Source organism: Melanerpes formicivorus, unplaced genomic scaffold, assembly GCF_026170545.1.
Source record: "Melanerpes formicivorus ecotype bairdi unplaced genomic scaffold, bMelFor1.0.p_v2 SCAF_7, whole genome shotgun sequence".
In the NCBI taxonomy this organism is placed as follows: Eukaryota; Metazoa; Chordata; class Aves; order Piciformes; family Picidae; genus Melanerpes; species Melanerpes formicivorus.
Window position 1 is genome coordinate 27,428,956 of NW_027142359.1, and position 23,760 is coordinate 27,452,715.

At 50.6% G+C, this 23,760-nt stretch overlaps 2 protein-coding genes and 3 non-coding genes across 7 annotated transcripts; 4 read left to right on the forward strand and 1 right to left on the reverse strand.

Moving 5' to 3' along the window:
* On the reverse strand, positions 1-8,813 carry TMEM53 (transmembrane protein 53). 3 transcript variants are annotated; one of them, XM_068141572.1, is made up of 3 exons: positions 8,694-8,813; positions 7,988-8,088; positions 1-4,326 (listed from the first exon to the last, which is right to left on the reverse strand). In XM_068141572.1, the coding sequence occupies exons 1-3, from the start codon at positions 8,746-8,748 to the stop codon at positions 3,664-3,666; spliced, it is 819 nt and encodes a 272-aa protein (XP_067997673.1). In that variant the 5' UTR covers positions 8,749-8,813; the 3' UTR covers positions 1-3,663. The 3 variants fall into 3 exon arrangements, with proteins under 3 accessions (XP_067997673.1, XP_067997675.1, XP_067997674.1); XM_068141574.1 differs by having other exon boundaries at positions 8,630-8,763; XM_068141573.1 differs by having other exon boundaries at positions 8,588-8,715.
* Positions 8,814-13,934: 5,121 nt separating this feature from the next.
* ARMH1 (armadillo like helical domain containing 1) lies at positions 13,935-23,551 on the forward strand. The gene is given in 16 exon segments (XM_068141655.1): positions 13,935-13,961; positions 13,964-14,163; positions 14,506-14,570; positions 15,166-15,172; positions 15,264-15,430; positions 16,197-16,393; positions 16,456-16,460; positions 16,565-16,635; positions 17,284-17,521; positions 17,677-18,005; positions 20,859-20,981; positions 21,487-21,559; positions 22,302-22,393; positions 22,396-22,427; positions 22,965-23,039; positions 23,522-23,551. Coding segments are annotated over 16 exon segments (1,725 nt in total). The 5' UTR covers positions 13,935-13,940.
* On the forward strand, positions 16,988-17,102 carry LOC137442678 (U5 spliceosomal RNA). The gene has a single exon (XR_010987731.1). It is a non-coding gene; the product is annotated as a U5 spliceosomal RNA (small nuclear RNA).
* LOC137442673 (U5 spliceosomal RNA) lies at positions 18,032-18,146 on the forward strand. Its single transcript, XR_010987726.1, has one exon. It is a non-coding gene; the product is annotated as a U5 spliceosomal RNA (small nuclear RNA).
* LOC137442675 (U5 spliceosomal RNA) lies at positions 20,547-20,661 on the forward strand. The gene has a single exon (XR_010987728.1). It is a non-coding gene; the product is annotated as a U5 spliceosomal RNA (small nuclear RNA).
* Positions 23,552-23,760: the final 209 nt, after the last annotated feature.

The window sequence follows — 23,760 nt, forward strand, 5'->3', positions numbered from 1 at the left end:
TTATTTTAAACCACCTTTATTAGGTGTGGACACATGACAGTCTTTGCCCATGGGCTTGGTTTCAATTACTCATGCTGCAAGGTGCTCTCCCCCACTACAAAAGGGAATGGATCATGTCCCTGATCTGCCCAGGTCCCTGTCACAGCCTCTTCCAGCACCATGGGGCACCCTGGCTGCACAGCCACCCTCCAGCCCAGTCACCTGCTGCACCACCACCCTGGCCTCTAACAGAGCAGCTTCTCTTCTTTAAAACCTTCCTGTAACATCATCACTGCAGCCAGGAAACACTGAGAAATGGCTTTTGTCGATGAGGAAAGGTTAATTTGCACTCTTGCAAAATGAAGCTGGTTGGGGAATGCACAATGGCAGCAGCTGACCCCTGGGCATCCTCCTCTCCCGCCACTGCCGGTGTTTCACCCATGCGGCTCCACTGCCTGCACACAACGGCTGCAGAACCAAGCTCTGAGCTCCTCAGGCAGAGATTGCAGGTGCCACATCCCACTCCCCCCCACACTGGACAAGCCCAGGAGCACTGCATTTTTCCTCCCAAGGAGTGGGTATGCAACATCCTGCCCGTATCTCATATCAGAGATTTACCTGCAGCTGTCTATAGATATCCCAGCCTTCGGCTTTTAGTGACCAGGGTGAAGCTCTGTAGGACACAGACTGCACCAAATTGTGTCAGTTCAGGAAACATTTCAGAGTTTGAGGCTATTGCTTTAAAAAATATATAATCTGGTAATGCCTTCAGGCTCTGAGTTATTAACCTTCTGTTTCAAATAACAAGCAGCAGAAATAGAGGGCAGAAGTGGGGTGAGCACACAGGCTGTAGAGGAAAGAAGAGGGCAGTGGTATCACACAATGCATTTAACACTCTGCTCATAGCTGTAATTAAAACTTGCTGCAACACGGTGAACAAAACCCACCCAGAAGGCTGGTGCTGATGATTTCCTCCAGAAACCAGTGGCTTACTCAAGTCCCCTCTGCTCTTAGAGATGTGCATACACAAAGTAGCCCTGAATTTCAAGTCAGTTTTGCAGCAGTGAAAGTGCCTGTGAGCAGGTTCCTGCTTGTGGAGCACAGGGCGGCTCCGGCTGGGATCTCCAGCAGGCAGCAACCACTCCCCGCCCAGTGCCCCGGAGGGGGAGAAAGCAGAGCAGAGCTGGAGTGAGCTAGGGGAGCAGTGATCCTTGGTGGGCAGGTGAAAGTGGATACAAGGCAGAGGTGACATGCACGAGGCTCTTCTCAGAGGGATCTTCACCATCCCATCGCACAGGGACAGAGGGTTTAGCTCCTGCTCCTCCCAGCCACACACCACAACGGCTAAACTCCTTAAACAGAGGTTCGATGCCCACAGCAATAAACAGGAACAGCAGATTCCCAGCAGCAGCACAACTGTATTAATCCAGAGGTGTATATTATGGAGTGTTTAACTGTTCTGTAAATACTGAACCCACAGAAACCAGCATGAGGGCAAGTGGTAGTTAAGCAACTTTTTGCAGCGCTACGAACAGGCTGGGTGCTCAGGAGACTCAGCTCAGCTCACCCAGCTCAGCTCACCCAGCTCAGCTCTTCAGGTAGGCAGGCAAACAGGTCACAGCTCAGGAGTCACTGCACTGACACCACAAACCAGGGCCTTACTTTAAAAAGCTAGAAGATCTATGATGGGCTTTCTGGGCATATGGAACTATGCCTGGCTTTTACAGGTCCAAACCCTAGCACCAAGAATTTTCTCATGAAAATCAGCAGGCTGAAGGTTTTCTTATCTCTGGGTAGCCCCTACAGCTCATCTTCACAATAGGAGCTGAAACTAGAATCACTTCTACAGAAGACTGGACCCCAAGCAAGGCACCTCCAGTGCCTGCAGCCAGCTTTTGCTTTAAAATAATTGAAGACAAACCAGGTCATCAGTTCTGTTTAACTCTCACCTAGCCTCTATACCACAGTTCACACTTTAAAACCATGCCCAACATGGGATTATTCCTTGATTAAAATAAGCACTGCCACACTGGCCTGCTAAAAACCACTGTGCTGGCCACTGACCACACCTCACCCCATGCTTTTGCATCTGTGAGGTGCTAGATTCTCGTTTTAAACTTCCAAGTTATTTTAGTGCTGCCCAAGAGACCTCCTTCTCCGTGCTTCAATTGAGAAGAGCAAGTGCTTTGTAGCTGTGGATGACAGCATGCCAAGGTGGGGCAAGACAAGCACAGCAGCCCACAGGCAGCAAGCATCTGTAAAAATCCTCCTGTTTTTTATGCTCTTACCTCTTGAGGGCAGCCCCTTCTTCCAACAGGGCCATATGACAGCACTCCAGAGCCTGCTCCTGACAATCTCTGGGAATTTGAAGTTGGCTAATCCTGTCCCTCACATTATTAGCTTGTAACACTGGGACACAACTAATACCTATTAGCAGGCTCTCCTCTGTCTTTATCCCTGCTTCTCTGCCAAATAAACAACAAAACCCAAACCCAAATGTGACTGAAGTGTAGTGCAATGAGCTACTTTTTCATTAGGTGGAAGGGATTAATTTCTTCTGTTACCAGTGCATGCTGCATGGACAGCAAAGACTGATCATCTGAGGAGAGCATTATGGGGGAAATGTTGAATTTCATGCTCATTTGTAGGCTGGAAGTGGTATAAGAAATACCCAGTATAAATCACAGCTCCTAAGACACAGCTCCATTTTTCTCTCCAGTTCCACCTTTCTATTTCTGAGGTCTTTTGGGTAACAGCTGTGCCAGTTTCCCTCAATTTCCAGATGCAAACTACAGGCTCCTCAAAGACACACGATAACAAAAGGGCAGCTCTCCAGGAAAGCAAAACTGCTCAGGAGAACACACAGAAGACTGGAAGGAAGAGAAACAAAACACAGGACACATTCAAAAAGATTAACTTAAACCTTTTGGTTGAAGAACACAAAAGTTCATAGTATCATAGTACCATTCAGGGTTGGAAGGGACCACAAGGATCAGCTAGTTCCAACCCCCCTGCCATGGGCAGGGACACCCCACACTAGATCAGGCTGGCACAAACATTTGAGCCCTCACCATGTATCAGAGCTTTGACTGCTCTGCCTCAGCTGTTTCATAGAACCAGAGGACAGTGTGATCACAGTGCCCTGCACATATCTTTTCCAGGCTTTACACTTGCTTTCTGGGCCTGATCCCAGCCAGGAGTATAACCAGAGCTGGATGCAGCAAAATAAAAGTCCTGCAGAGCTGCTTCTATTTGCTCACTGCAAGATAAAAGAAACAGCAGAGACTAAAGAAACAACAAAGAGATGAAAGAGCTGTATTGTAAAGCCTGCACAAGGCAACAGAACATGCACATTGGACATCAAAGACAAGGAGACAACATGGAAAGCAGAGAACAATAGGAGACAGGAAGAAACAAGTAACACACTGAAAATTCTGATCTGTAACACATCAACTATGCTAGGATTTCACTTTTAGTACTTTAAATTAATCCTTATCTACTTTCTGCTATAAGGTGGCTGGCCCAAAGGCTTGTAGATGGTGGTGGGGAGAAAAACACAAAACCAACAAACCAACAGCTAAGAAGTCTCTACTTTCCTCCCTTCAAAGCCACAGAGACAAAGGGGGTGACATTTCCCATCTGAGCTGAGCAAAGCAGGGGCAAACACTGGCGGTCAGGATACCACTAAGGAGGTGAGGCCCTGAGACAGTCAGTCAGGAAGGTGGCACAGAGGTTGCTGTAGTGGGTGGGATACGCCCGCATATGGCTGACGTGAGCCGAATCCGAGAAGTCTACAGCTTTCACAGAGACCCCAAGCTGCTGCCTGGCATCAGCCATCTGCTTGACTTCGCTGGCCTTGATGACGGCATCCGCTTGGGAATAGAGGTAAAGCTCGGGCCAGCAGGAGGGCGCTTTCAGCAGGGCATCGTAGTGGCTCTCGTGGATGAAGCGGGTCAGCGGGTACAGCAGGATGCGCAGCACCACAGCTGCGGTGGCGAAAGTGAACAAGAGGAAATACTTGAGCAGCACATTCTTTGAGACCAAGACAGTCGCCAAGGCACGAAGTGCTCCTCTCAAGTTTCTTCTGCCGGGTGCACTGTCAAATATAGTGCCTGCTACTTTGAGGTTCTTAAACGGCTTGTGAGTGTGGAACGCCTCGACGATGTAACGGTACAGCATGGCACCACCATTGCTAAAGACGTGGAAGAGAACCGGTCTGTGTTCAACATTGTAGTCAAAGAGCAGCTCCAGGAGTCGCCTGGCTGGAGTCTGGAGGGATCTTATGCCAAAGGGCTCAGAGAAGAATATCATCCTCCACGGAGCTGTGTAGCGGATGACAGTGCACCCCTAAGAAAGAGAAAGAGACCCACACACACACTTAGACTGTGCAGTGAATGACAAGGAGTAGGCAAGCATCAGTACATTTGGGACAGCTTTCCAACAGAAACCAAAGGGCCAGAAGAAAGTCTTCAGTGTGACTAGCAAGGCACCAATATAAATAGGATGGTATGACTCTTAACAGCACGTGGTATTAGGACAAGGTTTCTGCAGTAGCAGAGGTCTGGACTTGACAATGTTTGAGATCCTCTCAAACCCTGTGCTAACTGGCACAGCCTATGCAGACATTGCCTCCCGAGCTAGTCTTCAAGCAGGAAGACAAAATTATCTCTCCAATTCACAAACCTTCAGTGTAAGTCATTTTAGTAGGAAGGGCCTGCTTTGATACATAATCTGGTTCATGACATTGAAATAAACATGAGAATAAGGAAGAACTTCTTCCTGTCCCTGCAGCTGTCTCCAAGACTGACATGATTTTCCCAAGCCTTTCTGAAATGTTCCAGCTGTGAGCACCCGTTCAAAAGACTCAGAATACAGTTCTTTAGTTTCAACCTCTACATTTAAGGCCTGACACTCAAGTGTAGATTGGGAAACAGGATCTTGAAGAAGTCCCTAAATAGAGCAGATGACATTACATTTACAATGCTTTAGATCTTTTCTATCAGCTAAACATTACACACTGACAAACACAAGGCAAAGGCACCAGGACAGTCCTCCTGCCTAGAGCTCCCTAAACAGTGAACAAGGAAGAAGAGGATATCAAGTTCTTACATCAAAGTCTTCTGTACTGTTTTGCCATTGTTGCAACCACTACCACATCAGTATCACAGTATCACTTAGGTTGGAAAGGACCTCGAGGATCATCGAGTCCAACCTATCAACACAGACCCCATGACTAGACCATGGCACCAAGTGCCACGTCCAATCTCCCCTTGAACGCCTCCAGGGTCGATGACTCAACCACCTCCCTGGGCAACCCGTTCCAATGCCGAATGACTCGCTCGGTGAAGAACTTCCTCCTCACCTCGAGTCTGAACCTCCCCTGGCGCAGCTTGAGACTGTGTCCCCTTGTTCTGGTGCTGGTTGCCTGGGAGAAGAGGCCAACCCCCTCCTGGCTACAACCACCTTTCAGGTAGTTGTAGAGGGCAATGAGGTCACCCCTGAGCCTCCTCTTCTCCAGGCTAAACAATCCCAGCTCCCTCAGCCTCTCCTCACAGGGCTTGTGTTCAAGGCCTCTCCCCAGCCTTGTTGCCCTTCTCTGGACACACTCAAGTGTTTCGATGTCCTTCTTAAACTGAGGGGCCCAGAACTGGACACAGTACTCAAGGTGTGGCCTAACCAGAGCAGAGTACAGGGGCACTATGACCTCCCTGCTCCTGCTGGCCACACTATTCCTAATGCAGGCCAGTATGCTATTGGCCCTCCTGGCCACCTGGGCACACTGCTGGCTCATATTCAGGTGGCTGTCGATCAGCACCCCCAGGTCCCTCTCTGTTTGGGAGCTCTCCAGCCACTCCGACCCCAGCCTGTAGCTCTGCATGGGATTGCTGTAGCCAAAGTGCAGCACTCGGCACTTGGACTTGTTGAAAGCCATCCCATTGGACTCTGCCCATCTGTCCAGTCGGTCGAGGTCCCTCTGCAGAGCCTTTCTACCCTCTAACTGACTAACATCTGCCCCTAACTTTGTGTCATCTGCAAACTTGCTGATGACTGACTCTACCCCTTCATCCAGATCATCAACGAATATGTTGAAGAGGACAGGGCCCAGCACTGATCCCTGGGGCACACCACTGGTGACTGGCCGCCAGCTGGATGTGGCACCGCTCACTACCACTCTCTGGGCCCGGCCCTCCAGCCAGTTCCTAACCCAGCACAGAGTGTAATGGTCCAATCCACGGGCTGACAGCTTTGCCAGCAGTTTGCTGTGGGGGACGGTGTCAAAGGCCTTGCTGAAGTCCAGGTAGACCACATCCACAGGCCTCCCCACATCCACCAGATGGGTCACCTGATCATAGAAAGAGATCAGGTTGGAGAGGCAGGATCTGCCCTTCCTAATTCCATGTTGGCTGGGATCTAAGAAAACCTTTCCCATTCCTACAATCTGCCTGGTTGAAAAATACTTTCAAAGAAGTTGGCATGTTGCCACATAACGTGCTCGTCATCTACTCAGCTACACCTCTTAATCACAACAGTCAATTAATAACTAATTCTTTGCTACAACAAGCCAATTCATGACTCCTGCACCGGATTACACATTAACAAGGCACGTCTTAATGTACAAACTTTGCACCTACAGCTGAAACAGACTGGGGTAAATACAAGGTCCTTTGAAACTGACCAAAACAAAACCCCGAAGCAAACTCTTAATGCTTCACTGGGTCCCCATACAATAAGTTGGGGTGATTCCAGTAAAATACAGTATTAGGAAGGAATATATCATAACTTAGGGAACTAACAATTACCCAGATCTCTCTAGTTCAAGCACTGAGCAAGTACAACTGTCCCAGGATTCCTGTCTCACAGACAGGATAAAGTTAGTTAAAATAACAACATTTAGATGAATCACCTTCACAGGAAGGAGAAGCCAAAGGAACAACAAACACCCATAGGCTCTGTCAGTCCTCAGTTCAGCCCTGCCAAGTTTGTGCTGTGGCCTGTTTAGCAAGCAAGTAAACACACAACCTTTCCTCACATGTTTACCTGTTTGGAAAGCTAACAAGTTCACGTCATTTCTGAACAATCTTGCCATTTCAAAAGCCTTAAAATACTCCAGGGATTCACAAACCAACAAAAAGTTTATTCCAGGAAGTGTTTTTGTTTCAGCTACGACAAAGGTGACATCAGCAGCTCTTAAATAACGCTGCCTGGGCTCCAAAAGACATGGAGATTTCATAGTATCTTAGTATCATTCAGGGTTGGAAGGGACCACAAGGATCACCTAGTTCCAACCCCCCTGCCATGGGCAGGGACACCCCACACTAGATCAGGCTGGCCAGAGCCTCAGCCAGCCTGGTCTTAAACACCTCCAGGGACAGGGCCTCGACCACCTCCTTGGACAACCCATTCCAGGGCTTCACCACTCTCATGGGGAAGAACCTCCTCCTCACATCCAGCCTGAATCTCCCCACCTCCAGCTTTATTCCATTCCCCCTAGTCCTATCACTACCTGAGATCCTGAGAAGTCCTTCCCCAGCCTTCCTGTAGGCCCCCTTCAGATACTGGAAGGCCACAATTAGGTCACCTGGGAGCCTTCTCTTCTGCAGACTGAACAGCCCCAACTCCTTCAGTCTGTCCTCATAGGAGAGGTGCTCCAGCCCTCTGATCATCCTTGTGGCCCTTCTCTGGACACCTTCCAGCACCTCCACATCCCTCTTGTAATAGGGGCTCCAGAACTGGACACAGTACTCCAGGTGGGGTCTCACGAGAGCTGAGTAGAGGGGGAGGATCACCTCCCTTGACCTGCTGGCCACACATCTCCTGATGCAGCCCAGGATCTGATTGGCTTTGCAGGCTGCAAGTGCACACTCAATGACAGGAGAGCTCGCCACTCACTCACAATGACTCCTCAGACTGAGAGAGGCTTTAGAACTATTTTACCAACATGTAGAAAAGAGGCAGTTTCTCAGAGAGCTGCATGACAGCGTCAGGAAAATACAAATAAGCTACTCACCTTCTGACTGTAGATTGCGCTGTATTTGGCCAGGTATTTGTCCTGGCAGCCTGCCCAGCCCAGAAGGATCACCACAGGCTGACCATCTGTAGGCCCTCTCTCTGAAACAAAGCAAAATATTGAAAATATCTGTCCTCCAGTCTACCACCATCAGAACTTAGGGCAACTTGCCAGGTTAATACAGCTTAAAGGTGATGGTGAAGCTGCTATTAGCTTAATGTCGCAGTCAGTTATGAACACTGCCTCATCCCAGTTCCAATATGTGGGTGTGCTCAAAAGGACAGTACAGTTTCAACCTCTGCTGCTTCCCAAAGTTCTCCACTGACACCAAGTAAAACAATCACAATGGGGGGCAGAGACACCCTCCTCACACCTCCCAGGACCTGGGCGGGACGTCAGAGATTGCTGACAACTTTCAGCAGGGAAAGGGAAGCATCCTGCCCTGCCCTCCAGCAACGATCTGACACAAGTGTCTTCATGGCTCCCTCCTCCCACACCCTGACGAGATTCCAAGGCCGAGCCACCCCGCTCCACCCTCAGGAGTCCCCTAGGTACAGTTTCCCCCTCTCCAGTCCCCAGGTCCAGTTCCCCACTCCCCACCTCCACCCCCGGTCCAGCTCGTCTCCATCCACCCTCAGGCACCTCCTAGGCCCGGTCTCCCTTCTTCCACCCTCAGAACCTCCCTGGACTGTTCGTCCCCCCCCACCGCTAGACTCCTCCGGCGACAACTCCACCACCGCCTCCAGTCCGCGGGCGCCCATCGCGGATCCCTGCCGCTTCACACTCCACCGGCGCTTCCGCCCTCCCCACCGGAAGCTCCTCCCTCTTTTCCGACCTGCAGCCAATGGCAAGGGAAAGCGCACATCCCGCCTCCTCCTTTGTCCCCGCCCCTCCCCGCCTCCCCCTTCCTTAGCAACGCGCCCTTAGCACCTGGCCTGGGCCTGGCGCCCCGCCCGCTGGTGGTGAAAATAAGCCCACCCACTGGGCAGGCGCAGAGGAAACTGCTGGCCACGATTGGCTCGCCCTGGTGTCAGTTATTCTGTGAGGTATCCACCCCCTCAGGGAAGGTGAGAGGGAGTGAGGGGCAGAGGCGGGCGCCGCCGTTGGGGCGGTCGTAGGGCCTGGGAGGGGCGGCCTGAGGGGAATTGGAGCGCCTGGACGGAGGGTCGCAGTCAGAGAGCTGGGGGATAGGATGAGATGTCTACAACTACCTGAAGGGAGGTTGTAGCCAGGAGGGGGTTATCTCTTCCCCCAGACAACCAGCACCAGAACAAGAGGACACAGTCTCAAGTTGCGCCAGGGGAAGTTTAGGCTGGAGGTGAGGAGAAAGTTCTTCACAGAGAGAGTTGTCAGCCGTTGGAATGTGCTGCCCAGGGAGGTGGTGGAGTCCCCATCCCTGGAGGTGTTCAAGAGGGGTTTGGACGTGGCACTTGTAGTCAGTCATGAGGTGCTGGGTGACAGGTTGGACTCGATGATCTTTGAGGTCTTTTCCAACCTTACTGATTCTATGACGTTGGTCATGAGCTGGGCGTTTGGGTCAGGAGGGCAAACACGGTGGATGAAAGAGGCACAGGAGTCAGGCATTGTGTGAGGAAACTTCAAAGCCTGGGGTGGGTTTTGGGGTGTTGGGGAGCACAGGGCCTGTGGTTGGACTGGAACATGCCTGCTAGGGTGGGTGAGCCTGGGGTGGGGAATATTGAGGCTAGGGTGCATTATGGGGATAGGAGCTCAGTGCCAGGCTTGGAGTTGTGGCCAGGTTTAACAGTGGAGCTGAGAGGCAGGACATGTGGGTGAGAGGGGCAAATGGGACTGTGGGGTGATAGGGACTAAGTAGAAGGCGTTGGGGTGCACAGAGGAAGTTGAATTGTGTGTGTGAGGAAGTTTGTGGATGACTTGGGAGTATGCCAGGGGAGGGTGAAACCTGAAACACAAGCTCTTAAGTTTTGCTTGAGGCTGGGCACAACCTCGATGTTGCAAGATACAAAGGTAATGCCAAATCACCATTGCTTGTCCTTCCATGAGTCCAATGCTGTCGGTTCCTGGCACCTCACATGGACTGATGCTGACACAGCACCAGTCTGCCTTTTGATCTCAATCTGATGATTTAGCTGAACTCTGAAAGTAAAGAACTGCTGAATTGCCAGAGCCAGTTTCTAAATCACTTGTGTTATTCTTGGCAGGAATAAAACACTGCCCTGACCCAGCCTTGTTTTGATTATTAGGTCCAATAGAGTGGGGCAGCAGGCCAGCACTGCGGAGGGCAGAATCTGAAGCCAACAAACAGGAGTTACATGCTGATACTAACCCTGACAGACAACTCAGGCAAGTCATTTAACTTGGGCTCTGTGTCTGTATGTTCTTAGATGTAAGCTGGTCATGGTAAAAATATTTGTGTACATTTTCAGGAAAGTTTGCAATGTCTGCTTAAAGACTTCTGTGTCAGCAGATGCTGTTGTTACAGAAGGCAGGGACAGACACCACTGTATCCTCTGAAGCCTCATGTGATCACTGTTTCAGACTCTTTTTTTTTTGCCATTGATTCATAGGCAAGCCCTTGTGTATCACTAAAATCCTCATGTCTAGAAGCTGGTGCTGGTATTTCTGAACAGCAGGGGGTTGCTCCAGCTTTGTAATAAATACAGGATAGCATTACCCCACGAGCATCTTAAACATAAATATGGAAGCATTAATTTAGAATCAATTTTGGGATGTTTCAGACTGTAAAGTTCTTTTAACTAGATCTCTGTTGAGGACAGAGGAGCACTTTATGGGACTGTAAATTTCCTGCAGAGAGTCTCTGTGAAATACAGATTCCCCCTACACTGTAGCTGTTCTCTCGATATCAATCATATGTCTTGCAAGTAATGTTTCACAAATATTCTGTAAATCACAGGAAAATGCTTGCAATAATGTGAAATATGACTTTCACTTGACTGTTTCACCAGAGGCCCCTAACAGGCCATTCTCCTGTCAGCACTAACATTTGTTATGGCTAATAACATTTTCAATCACAACTATTTGGGGGAAATGGATTTATTTTAAACCTGCTTCCCCCTCAAAGGAGATCCTGAAAATGCCCTGCCAAGGACACAGACTCCTTACAGAGCACAGACCATTAATTCCCAAATTAAATTTCCTCCCATCTTAATTCTCAAACATTGTTTCTTAGACAGCTTTTTGAAGACATTGTTTGTTTGCTTGCTGGCACTGACTTACACCTTCACCTCTTGGTCATTGTTTTCAGTCTGGTTCAGGTAACAGCAATAGAAAGTTACTTTTGAGCAGGTATCCTGGGGGCATTCTGTAACCAGTTTGGAATTTTGCTCCAGATTCTAGGATAAAAGGGCTTAAGAACTTTGTAGATAGGAAATTGGTAGTCTTGGCAACTTGTATTCCATTGAAAGAATACCCATTTGCCAGGGAAATTGCCAGGGAATTGCCAGGGAAAGTGATGGAGCAGATTATCCTGGCGGCAATAACTGCGCACCTGAAGGATGGCCAAGGGCTCAGGTCCAGCCAACATGGAATTAGGAAGGGCAGATCCTGCCTCTCCAACCTGATCTCTTTCTATGATCAGGTGACCCATCTGGTGGATGTGGGGAGGCCTGTGGATGTGGTCTACCTGGACTTCAGCAAGGCCTTTGACACCATCCCCCACAGCAAACTGCTGGCGAAGCTGTCAGCCCGTGGATTGGACCATTACACTCTGTGCTGGGTTAGGAACTGGCTGGAGGGCCGGGCCCAGAGAGTGGTAGTGAGCGGTGCCACATCCAGCTGGCGGCCAGTCACCAGTGGTGTGCCCCAGGGATCAGTGCTGGGCCCTGTCCTCTTCAACATATTCATCGATGATCTGGATGAAGGGGTAGAGTCAGTCATCAGCAAGTTTGCAGATGACACAAAGTTAGGGGCAGATGTTAGTCAGTTAGAGGGTAGAAAGGCTCTGCAGAGGGACCTCGACCGACTGGACAGATGGGCAGAGTCCAATGGGATGTCATTCAACAAGTCCAAGTGCCGAGTGCTGCACTTTGGCTACGGCAATCCCATGCAGAGCTACAGGCTGGGGTCGGAGTGGCTGGAGAGCTCCCAAACAGAGAGGGACCTGGGGGTGCTGATCGACAGCCGCCTGAATATGAGCCAGCAGTGTGCCCAGGTGGCCAGGAGGGCCAATAGCATCCTGGCTTGCATTAGGAATAGTGTGGCCAGCAGGAGCAGGAAGGTCATAGTGCCCCTGTACTCTGCATTGGTTAGGCTGCACCTTGAGTCCTGTGTCCAGTTCTGGGCCCCTCAGTTTAAGAAGGACATCGAAACACTTGAACATGTCCAGAGAAGGGCAACAAGGCTGGGGAGAGGCCTTGAACACAAGCCCTGTGAGGAGAGGCTGAGGGAGCTGGGATTGTTTAGCCTGGAGAAGAGGAGGCTCAGGGGTGACCTCATTGCCCTCTACAAGTACCTGAAAGGTGGTTGTAGCCAGGAAGGGGTTGGTCTCTTCTCCCAGGCAACCAGCACCAGAACAAGGGGACACAGTCTCAAGCTGTGGCAGGGGAGGTTTAGACTCGAGGTGAGGAGAAAGTTCTTCACTGAGCGAGTCATTCATCATTGGAACGGGTTGCCCAGGGAGGTGGTTGAGTCATCGACCCTGGAGGCGTTCAAGGGGAGATTGGACGTGGCACTTGGTGCCATTGTCTAGTCATGGGGTCTGTGTTGATAGGTTGGACTCGATGATCCTCGAGGTCCTTTCCAACCTAAGCGATACTGTGATACTGTGAAAGAAACTTCTTACTCTGAAACCCAAAGATCTTGCGTGGTTTTCACTTTTTCCCCCCTCTTAATTCCTACTCTAAATAAAACATAAAATGATGCTTTTTGTAGGTAGAAAGTCTGACAACTCCATTAGACAAGGTATGAATTTTCTTATCCTCAGGCATGTTGATATAGCTTTTGGTGGAGGACAGTGCACCTGTACTAGTGCAGCTGTCTGTGACCTTGTCCCTCTGTCAGTGTATGCACACAGATACTGACATTTGACTGTGAGGCTCCTTGATGTTGGGTGGTGTCTTAAAGCCAAACACCCACGTCAATGCAATTCTCACCCACCTGAATGAGCAGAGAGCTTAGGCCTTTGACATTCACATTTTTCAAGATGGAATAGGGGATATCAAATTGAGCCAATAGTGTGCCAAAGAAATCTAGCAAAATAAATTGCTAAGGATTGCACAGGCCTGTGTGAAGGGGTAGAAGGAAACACAGGCAAGGGATTTCTCTGGAGCTTTTGTCTTCTTGCCTACAGTTCTTACCACTTCAGGTTTTCTTACATTATTTAAAAACATGTCAAAGAAATTAGATAGGAAAAAAAAAAACAACCACAGCAAATGTCAGTCATGCCAAAGAGTCCCAAAGCACTCTCCTGTGCTGTGAAGGCCAAACACATCCTCCTGGAGTGGATGTGGGCCCAGTTCATCATACGAGCGAGGGCTTGCTGCACAAACAGGCATTTACCACCCCCTTGACCTTGTCACTCCCCATAAATACATCCCTATTTGTGCTCTCATTTCACCCTATTTATTCTCTGGCAGGTCAGATATGAGATTCAGTGTTCATATCATGAGGCCAGTGAGAAACCAAGGCTGGGCTAATGGGTAGCATCAAAATGACTTTATTAACAGAGCAGAAAAGAGAGCTCCTGTGGTGCAGCCACCTGCCATGGAAAATAATCTCAAGTCTGCTGCAGATTCATTGTGCAGCTTCAGAAATACCATGAACTCTTCTTTTGCCTCCATTTTCCTATCTATGAAATGACTATAAAGGAAAATGACATTAACTTCATGACTAGTAAGTGCTTTAATATTATTTGCCAGAGATTTCAAATGTGATTCTGGTGGTAATTCCTTAATGCAAACTTTTTCTATCTTCAAAGCCCTTTGTTCAGTCTTCTTTTCTCTGGGCAGAAGAGATCATGACCTCTGTCAAAGAGCAAAAAAAGCCATCAGGAAGCTCAGGATTTTCTTGCAGGAATGGGATAGTGCCCACCAAGTTGCTTGAAGCCACATCCTGCATAACTTAATTGAAAGCAATGATGGCAAGGCAGGAGCAGAGCTGGAGTCCTCCCAGGGTGCCAGCTTGCTTCTGTCTCATCTAACAGCATGACATATCTGTTTCCTTGGACAGCTGCAGGTGGTGTGTGGTAGTGGGATGGGGAAAAGGGGAACATTCTCTATTGAAAATTTGTTGACAGGATAAGTTTCTATATGGAGACATCCATATCTAGCAATGGCTTAAAAAAAACAACTGGCTATCTAAAGACAGAAATGAAGGGGAAAACATGTAACCTGACTCTCAGGAACCTGGAATTAGTGTTTTTTTTCTGGTATTGGGATGAGGATACTGCCTCTGCCTGCCTGTAAGAGGAATGTCCATGCTCTCTTGGAGAGAAAGTACCCAGTTCAGGCCTCCACATTGTCAAAGGCAGGCTGGAGGACACCACCATGGTCTGTAAATCTCTCTTTAGCCTTGTCAAACAGCTCCATGTGCAGCACATGCCTTAACAAGCTGTTCAAGTCCATTGGTATCTTCTCTGCTGCAAATAGTTGAGTATGGACTGTCTTTGTGTGAGAAGTGAAGTAGGGAAGGCAAATGGGTGAGTAGATAAAAAAAAATAAGCCCTTGGCTGCCTTTTGGGAGAGCTGTGCAAGCATTTCAGGCAAGTTAGGCCTTAGGGAGGCCTCAAAACCAAATCCACTGCCTACATTCATCTCCAGAGCCACTGGGTTGCTGACAGGATGTGCAGTGAGAGCCTGAGTGCAGAGATGGGGCTTTGGTAAGAGCCTGAGTGCAGAGATGGGGCTTTGGTGAGAGCCTGAGTGCAGAGATGGGGCTTTGGTGAGAGCCTGAGTGCAGAGATGGGGCTTTGGTGAGAGCCTGAGTGCAGAGATGGGGCTTTGGTGAGAGCCTGAGTGCAGAGATGGGGCTTTGGTGAGAGCCTGAGTGCAGAGATGGGGCTTTGGTGAGAGCCTGAGTGCAGAGATGGGCTTTCTGTGCTAATGGCTCAGTATCTAAAATGAGACAATGGGAGCTGGTGACCTGGTGGATGCAAAGCATGGTACAGGTGAGCATCTGCCTCTGCACTCAGGCTGAGCCTCCATGTGTTCTCTGCCCAGGCACTAGGCACCCACTGCAGTGAGGTGGGAGGTGATGGTTCCCAGGGGCAGAGCATGGTGACATAACAAGATGGGCTCGGAGGCAGGTGACACTTTTGGCCTTGTTCAGCCTGTCCTTGCAGGCACAGATACCTTGTTGAATTTCTGGAGATTGGAGGTGTCTTGCTTCTCCTGGAAATACTGGGGCTGAACCAGCTGAAAGAAGAGGACAAAAGAGAGCCTGTAAAGCTGCTGCAGCTCATGGCAAATGCTGGCAGGAAGTATAAGGAGCTCATTTGTGAAAGCTAGGGTAGGTGGCATGTCCATCCATGCCTTTTGCTGATTCAGGCAAGGATGTTTTCCCTGACCTTCGGCCCTGCGCTACTTGCCACATTGAGCCGCTCCCTTCCCCCCACCTGCTGGATGGCAGAACGCTGCAGCTTCCCTGGGTGGGAAGCAGTTCAGAGTCCTGGCTATTGGTGAGCAGTTGCATTTCAGCCCCCTTCTCAGTTTTTAACGAGCTTGCTTTCTTTACACTCATTTCTTGTGATGCAATGTTGCTGTCCCGCTGGCTGTCCCACAAAACAGTTGCCATTCTTACCCGCAGTGTTGACCTACTGCAAACTTTCCCAGCCCTACCCTTTTGGGGTGGGAGGCATTTGCAGCTTGTGTCTCTTTAGAAAGAGCATTTGAACAGGTTTTTTTCTGTTTGTTTGTTTGTTTTTGTTTTGTTTTTCCCTCTCTTCTCCTGGGCAGTGGAAGTCAAACCCCCTTAGTTGCCTTGTAGTTCAGGTGACATTGTCAGAGGCTATGGGGTGATACCTGCTTTCTGCTTGTGAAATGTCCACAGAAGTGGCTTCACCACCTACTTCAGCTAAGAATTCTACCAACTGGTTTTCCAGGCGGTGGAGTGGCTTCTGACAAGCACAACAAACTGTTTTCCTGGCTTCTGTTCTTCAGGATAGATTTTGAATGGGCTGTGGTGCTGGGTTCTCTCAGGGGTGACAGTGAAACAGATGAGATGGGTGACCCAAACTCATCCAGGCACACAACTTGGCATCTCTTTCTCTGCACAGGGATGCAATCCCTCCTCAAGTTCCTGGTCATTTTCAAGTTAGCAGAGGCACAAGAAGATGTGAAGGTTCTGCTGGACATCTTGGGCTGCAGGAACCCCAAGTGCCAGAACCAAGTCTACAAAAGCCTCATTGCTGTCGTACTGTGCACCTCCTCCAGAGCCCAGCAGCTGGCCCTGCAGACACTGAGGGTCATGCAGGTGAGCAGTGGGCCATGCTGGGGGGACACTAAAGGGCCTGTCTATCCTTCCTGCCCTCGCAGGACCTGTGCTGGTCTCTTCATCATGGGGGCTGCACTGTGCTGGGAAAAGGACATCTTGTAGTACTGTGTGAAGACTGTCCCTGACACTCGTGCCCTTGTGCTCCCCAAGGTGGGAGAAGCACCCTCTGTCCTCTGTCTGGAGCATGCTGGGCTCAGCGCACCTGAAGGTCCAGCAGGAAGGTAGGACCCATCTAATTACCCTCGGTGGTGGTCGAGAAAGTCTGGGGAAGCCTGTGGTTGTGGTGAGTAAGACGGCTCTTACTGGGCCGGGCCGTGGGCGGTTCATTAGCATGTGATCATTATCATTCGTCTCATTTGCATATCATGGAACTGCACCGCGAAGCCGGCCCGGTAATGCTGTTCGCCTCTCCCGCGGGACTTTTGACACTAAATGGAGCCGGTGTGTGCCACCGGGAAAATAGGCCCGGACCAGGCTAAGCCGGCACGGAACCTGAGAGTGGTGGAATGAGGGTCGCCGTGTGCTGCAGAGCGACAGCCGGGGGTCGGTCCGTTTGCGGGAAGGGGCAATGGTATACTCTGGTTTCTCTTCAGAGCGCATAAATCTTTCGCCTTTTACTAAAGATTTCCGTGGAGAGGAACAGACACGAGTGTCGATGAATTTTTTGAGGCTCCACTTCGGTGGAGCTATCCCTTTTGATGTCAAAAATAGAGTAAGCATCAAAACTGCTAGTAGGACGCAGTAGTAGGACTGCAAGACGCGGGCGAGTGCCAGCGGTGCGGACCGAGGGGGTAGGTGAGCGCTTTGCAGGCCTGACGGAGAAGAGTTGTGCTGCAGGGGTCAAGCCGCATCGCTAATCCCCTGCGCAGGAGATTCCGCACCCCCACTACCCTCGCTGGGGGCTGCCACCGCTTTAGCCTCGCCTGGCCCGAAGGAGAGTGGCCGATCGGGCGGGGCTCGAGTGACCCCTTCTCCCGGTCCGGATGATGCAGCCGGGTGCGGGCTACGGCAGTTAGCTGCGGACCTGCCCCGGGCGTGGCGAAACCGGCACCGCAGCGTTGTCCCGGGCGCTCCAGCCCCAGGCGAGCGGCTGCTCTGGGCTCCTGCGTGAGCCCAGTCGTTAGAGCCCCGGGGCTCAGTGCCGTGCGCGGAGCCCGGCTGCCTCATCCCCTGCCGCCATGCCTGCTCCGCGACGGCGAATGAAGCACGGGGGTGTACGGTGGCCTTCCTCGGGGCTGCCTTTGCGCAGCTCTACCCGCCAGCATGGCCCAGCCCAGATGGGGCGGTGTCTTAGCCCCTCTCGCCCGCCGCGCCGGCGTCCCGGGCCCGCCCTTCCAGGCCCCGGGCGGCGCTCTCTCCCCTCTGCATTTAGCACGCCCCGCCTCAGCACGGTTGCGATTAGCATACACCCAGGGGGCAGTGCGGGACAGCGCAGGGCCGGCCCCGCTGGACAAAGCCGGCCCAAGCTGTCGAGGCCGGCGGGCTGGACCGAACCACGGTGTCGGTGCCGCAGCGAACCTGTGTCAGAACGGGTGGGACGGCAGCGGTCGGAATGGGTCGCCGTATGCTACGAGGCAACAGCCGGGGGTGGGTACGTTGCGCTTGGAAAGGCGAAGTATACTCTGGTTTCTCTTCAGATCGTATAAATCTTTCGCCTTTTACTAAAGATTTCCGTGGAGAGGAACAAGTACGAGTGTCGATGAATTTTTTGAGGCTCTACTTCGGTAGAGCTATCCCTTTACTGGTTAAAAATAGAGCGAGTAGTAGGTGTGGAGTTCCCCTTTCCCCCCTTTGGCTGATGGCTGAAAAAGAGGAGCTTAGGGCGTGTGTACAACGGGCAACGTACAGACGCCACTGCGATAACCACGTTGTGCGAGTTTGGGTAATAAGCAGTAGCCCGCAGAGCTGGCACACCCCCTTACCTTCACCCCCCCCCTACTTACCCCAGGTTTCCCTTGTGTTACATACAGATTCTTTGTCACCAAACTAACCATTCAGCTTACAGCTGCTTTGCCTTTAATAATAATGATAATAATAATAATGAAAATAATATAATAATAATAATAATAATAATAATAATAATAATAATAATAATAATAATAAACCAGGTTGGAAGAGACCTTCAAGATCATCGTGTCCAACCCATCAACCAATCCAACCCACCTAAACAACTAAACCATGGCACCAAGCACCCCATCAAGTCTCAACAACAGTATCTACTCAACGGTAGTGCATGCTCCCAGAGTAGTGGTCTTGTAGATGAGGGGCTTCTCAGCTCAATGGGATGTGTGTTAGGGTTATAATGATACATAAATGAGCAAAATTCACTCATTAGGAACAGAGGTTGCAAGACTTCCAAGTCTCCACAGGTTGCTGATAAAAGTTTCTTCTGTTGACAAGAAGTTCTTGTTTCTTCAGGTCTTGATGTCCTTAGTGGCATAGAATGCATTGGGTCAGAAAGGACCCATGAAAAGTCATCCTGTCCAATCCCCCTGCAGTGAGCAGGCACAGCTTTAACTAGCTCAGGGCCCCATCAAGTTTGACCTTGAATGTCTCCAGGGATGGGGCCTCCACCACATCTCTGGGCAACCTGCTGCAGCATTTCTCTACCCTCATTATGAAGTACTTCCTCTTTATGTCTAATTTAAATCTACCCTGTTCTACTTTAAAACCATTGCCCCTCATCCTACTTATAATCATTGCCCTTCTAAAGAGGCTCTCCTTAGCCCTCCTGTAGGTCCCCTTCAGCAGGAGCAGCAGCAGGAGCAGGGAGGTCATTCTGCCCCTGTACACTGCACTGGTTAGGCCACACCTTGAGTACTGTGTCCAGTTCTGGGCCCCTCAGTTTAGGAAGGATGTTGACTTGCTGGAGCATGTCCAGAAAAGGGCAACAAAGTTGGTGAGGGGTTTGGAGCACAAGCCCTATGAGGAGAGGCTGAGGGAGCTGGGGTTGCTTAGCCTGGAGAGGAGGAGACTCAGGGGTGACCTTATTGCTGTCTACAACTACCTCAAGGAAGGTTGTAGACAGGCAGAGGTTGGCCTCTTCTCCCAGGCAGCCAGCACCAGAACAAGAGGACACAGTCTCAGGCTGCGCCAGGGGAGGTTCAGGCTGGAGGTCAGGAGGAAGTTTTACACACAGAGAGTGATTGCCCACTGGAATGGGCTTCCTGGGGAGGTGGTGGAATTGCCATCACTGGAGGTGTTCAGGAGGAGACTTGACAGGGTGCTTGGTGCCATGGTTTAGTTGATTAGGTGGTGTTGGATGATAGGTTGGATGTGATGATCTTGAAGGTCTCTTCCAAACTGGTCTATTCTATTCTATTCTATTGAAATGCTACTATCAGGTCTCCCTGGAGCCTTTTCTTCTTCAGACTGCACAACCCCAACTCTCATATCCTGTCTTCACAGAAGAGCAGGTCCAGAGGTGTCTTCCTACAGCCTTTTGGGTTTTTTTACTTCGATGGGAACTTCCAGCACAGGCTAGGCATTATCAGTCTGTGGGCTCCTCTTCAATGACATAGCTGCTGCAGGCACTCACGGTTTATTCAAAGTAACCAGCTTTACACCAGAAAGCCCCTGATCAATGGCTCTCCTTAGAAGAACAATGCAGTATTATTTAACCTTAAACCTAGGCATTTACTCGAACAGTTTCCATTGGATAACAGCGGGAACGGCGAGCCTGCGCGGTTCGGGCTGGGGCAGTGGCTATCGGCCGCGGGACCGGGACCGGGACCGGGACCGGGACCGGGACCGGGACCGGGACCAGCTCCAGCTCCAGCGCCAGCGCCAGAGCTCCAGAGCCCCTGCCGCTGTCCCCGCCCCTGCCCCAGCCCTGGCCCCGGCCCGCCAGCGCCGTCGCCTCATTAAGCATGCGTCTCATTAGCATGTGGCATTAGCATGCCGCTATTTTGCATACCCAGGGTGCATCACGGCTCCGTGGCCGCCCGCAACGAGGTACGCCGCCGGGGTTCCTCCCGGTCCGCGCTGTCCGAGCGCCATGGCCCATGCGCCTGCGGCGGGGACGGCCGGGCCGGGGGTCGTCGGGCCGGGAGCAGTGGCTGGGCCGCATCTGTCGCCCTGATCTATGGGGCATGGGGCAGGCGGGCGGTGCGCCGGGGGCGGGAGTGGTGGTATACTCTGGTTTCTCTTCAGATCGTATAAATCTTTCGCCTTTTACTAAAGATTTCCGTGGAGAGGAACAAGTACGAGTGTCGATGAATTTTTTGAGGCTCCACTTCGGTGGAGCTATCCCTTTACTGGTTAAAAATAGAATGAGTAACTTTGTAACTGATGCGACTGCGAGAGATCTACTCGCCTGAGCGTGGCTGGGACACTGCCCCCTACAGGTCCTTGGCCTCGAGGAGGGTACCTGAATTCTCCACCCTCCCACAAACACGCCCAGAACGCGAGTCCCCGGGCTGACGGCAGCCTCTCTCCCCTCCAGCTATCCAGCTGCTGAAGTCCCTTGTGGCCCACGAGATCTCGCCGGCTCTGCTGAAGGCCCTGGTTGTGCTCCTGACACCACCCAGGAAGAAAGTGTTTATCTTCTGCAAAGAGACCACTCAAGGTAAATGAGGTGACCATGGCGTCTGAGTACACAGCAGGCCATAGCCTGCCAGGATAAAGTGTTTCTCCCAAGGTCACTCACCTCTTTCTGCAGGACATAGACATGGCCATGACTCGAAGGACAGGAGGTGCAGGGGACCCTCACTGCTTAGGGTGAGGGGCACTCCAGCAGGAGCTGCCTGCAGCACTGGACACTACTGTTCAGGCCTGCAGAGACATGCCGAGGGCTGCTGGGTTAAGAAAAGTCCCAGCCCAGGATGTTTCCTTCCCCAGTTCAGCCACAGGGGCCCAGACGACCTGGGTTGTGCCTGTGCTGCTTTCAGCATTACACACAGGTCCTTGCAGAATACTAGATATGGTATGTAGCCACAGGATTTCCCTAAGGCTGTGTCCTGAAAAACGATACCCTCTTTCCTGCCAACAGTGTAACTCCACCCCTCCTCCCTTCCTACCGCCTAGAAGTGTTTCAAAGCATCGTTCTCACCTTCCTAATGTTCCTCATGGAGACACACCTGCACGTTACTTAAGGGAACCTCTGCTGATATACATTCAGCAAGCAGCTGCTGCAAAAGCCACTGGGTAAGAAACTGGAACTAGAAGTACAGGACCATAAAAGGGACTTTAGAGGCGTGGCTTTCATTGGGTAGCAAATAAATGGGGCATGTTCCTCCCAGGGAGCATTCACCTCTGACACTGCTCTCTGGTGGAGCACCCCAGCACTGCTAAGACTCCTGTACCAGACTGTTTAGAGATGGAGTGTGATCAGGAACGGGGCAGAGCCACTGCCTGCAGGTTAGACCCTCACTGCTGCTGATACCGGAGCTGGCTTGGAGGTGGAGCTGGCTTAGATGGGAGCCCCAGTGAGCAGTTAAATACCCTTGTTTAACATCAGCCACCCAACAGAAGAGTCTAGTGCCTGTGACTGACTGTGGAATCCTTAAGGAAATGCTGCCATTTCTGCTAAAATTGGTTCCTTTGGTATGAATTTCCGGCATTGTCCACAAGATAGTGCTATCAGAACACCTTTCATGCAAAAGCAGACGACAGAAAGATGGGTCTGGAAACATACTGGAGCTTCTTTCAGGGACACAGAAATAGTGTTGGTGATGCTTGAGTCCTGGGTGTTTTATGGTCACACAAGAAACTTGTTGGATTTGAACACACATGAGGAAACACCTGCTAATCATCAAACAATTGGTTCTCAGCAAGCCCACATGTTCAATAATTGCTAATCCATGCACAGCCAAACATTTCTGGGTCTTTTTGAGACTCTCCCATCTGGGTAGGAGCACATAATTTTCCCTTGGGGAGGCCATTGCAGCACATTAGCCAAGGGGTCAGCAGAAATGGCTGAAGAGCTGATCCAGCTGGAAGTGGTACATGGCATGATGGTTGCTGTGGGGAACCTGAATCACATGGTCAGAGACATGCCAACATCTCCCTGGAGGTGACCATGGTGGTACATGGCAGTAGACATGACAGCACAGGGCCTGTTCCTAGAGTGAGCAGAAAGGCTGCCTACACTGTGGGATTTTTCCTAAGTACAGCAGACAGGCTTATTCACAAAGGAAAGACTGACACTTCCTTCAGGAAAGAGCTGTATTTTCCCTTCATGGTCTGCCTGCTGCTCACCCCATATAGGGTGCTGGGAAGCCAGGGTTGCCTCCACACTTCTCTTCTACCCCCAGGCTTCTCAGAGTGAAAGGTTTACAAACCTACATGGTGATGCAGAGGGGCCAGGGCAGACACCAACAACAGAGCAGAATGAACCCCCTGACAACTACTACACTGCAATTATTTGTGCTGAAACACCCTCCCTCCTGTTTTCAAGGTGGGAACAGAGACTTAAGCATTTATGAGGTGCCAACAGTAGCACCAGCACTAAAGCAGGCAGTGTGACAGAGGGTAGTTTGAGCCCCATCCATAGGGCTCTACCACACACTCACCTCCCTTTTCCCTGTACACCATCTCTGTTCTGCTGCAGTATTTTGTCAACACATTTCTCTTGGTGGAGTGCATAAAGAAGGTGGTAGGATACACATTGTTCCAGCACTTTTTGGTAAATATGCCTCCCATCCAGGGTTTATCAGCAGCTCTAGGACCTTGCTCTTTTTCTGAGGAAGGTGGAGAGTTATTTCTTGTGAAAAGAAATCCAAACAAGCTCACTTTTGAAGAGTGTTGACCTTCAGTGTCAGCGTTGAGTTGGCTCAGCTTCAAGAGAGAGGATAGAGGGATCTCACACTCCTGCTTCCTTCTGTGACAGTAGGAACTTGGTGTTAGATGTGAGCTAAAGAGCTACTGACCTTGAGATCCTCCAAATCAGGTCCCTGCTGACTCTGGGTCCTGGGGTGGCTAGACAGACTAGTAAGCAATGGCAGGGTAGGCAGGATAATAAGGGGCAACTTTCTGCTCCTTACACCCAGGCTCATCCTTACTCACCCTAAAGATAGCACAGGGCAAGGCTGGATAATTCAAGTGCAGTAACATCCTGTGCTTGCCCAGATCCTGTTAAGATCTTAACTCTCTTGCTACCCTTTCTAGATACACAAAAGTGGACTCAGTTCAAGCTGAATAACTGGCTTCCATTATAGCAGGCAGCCCTAGAGACACAGCAAGGACACAGTTCACAGCTGTGCAGATCTGGGATACAGTCACTGAAGTTACACCCTCTTCAGGGGCAGAAGGCAGCTCAGGAAGCAAAGTAGCATGGGGGTCTAGAGGAAAATAAAAGGGACTAATGGCAGAAATAGGCCTTTGTAATCTGATGTTTGTATAGCTGC

What these genes read in the sequence shown, in the direction of transcription:
- TMEM53 (XM_068141572.1), bottom strand. Translation starts at nt 8,748, where the DNA reads ATGGGCGCCCGCGGACTGGAGGCGGTGGTGGAGTTGTCGCCGGAGGAG. An exon ending in GTCGCCGGAGGAGTCTAGCG is followed by an intron (nt 8,089 to 8,693) that starts GTGGGGGGGGAC and finishes GCTTTGTTTCAG; the next exon opens with AGAGAGGGCCTACAGATGGT. An exon ending in GCGCAATCTACAGTCAGAAG is followed by an intron (nt 4,327 to 7,987) that starts GTGAGTAGCTTA and finishes TCTCTTTCTTAG; the next exon opens with GGGTGCACTGTCATCCGCTA.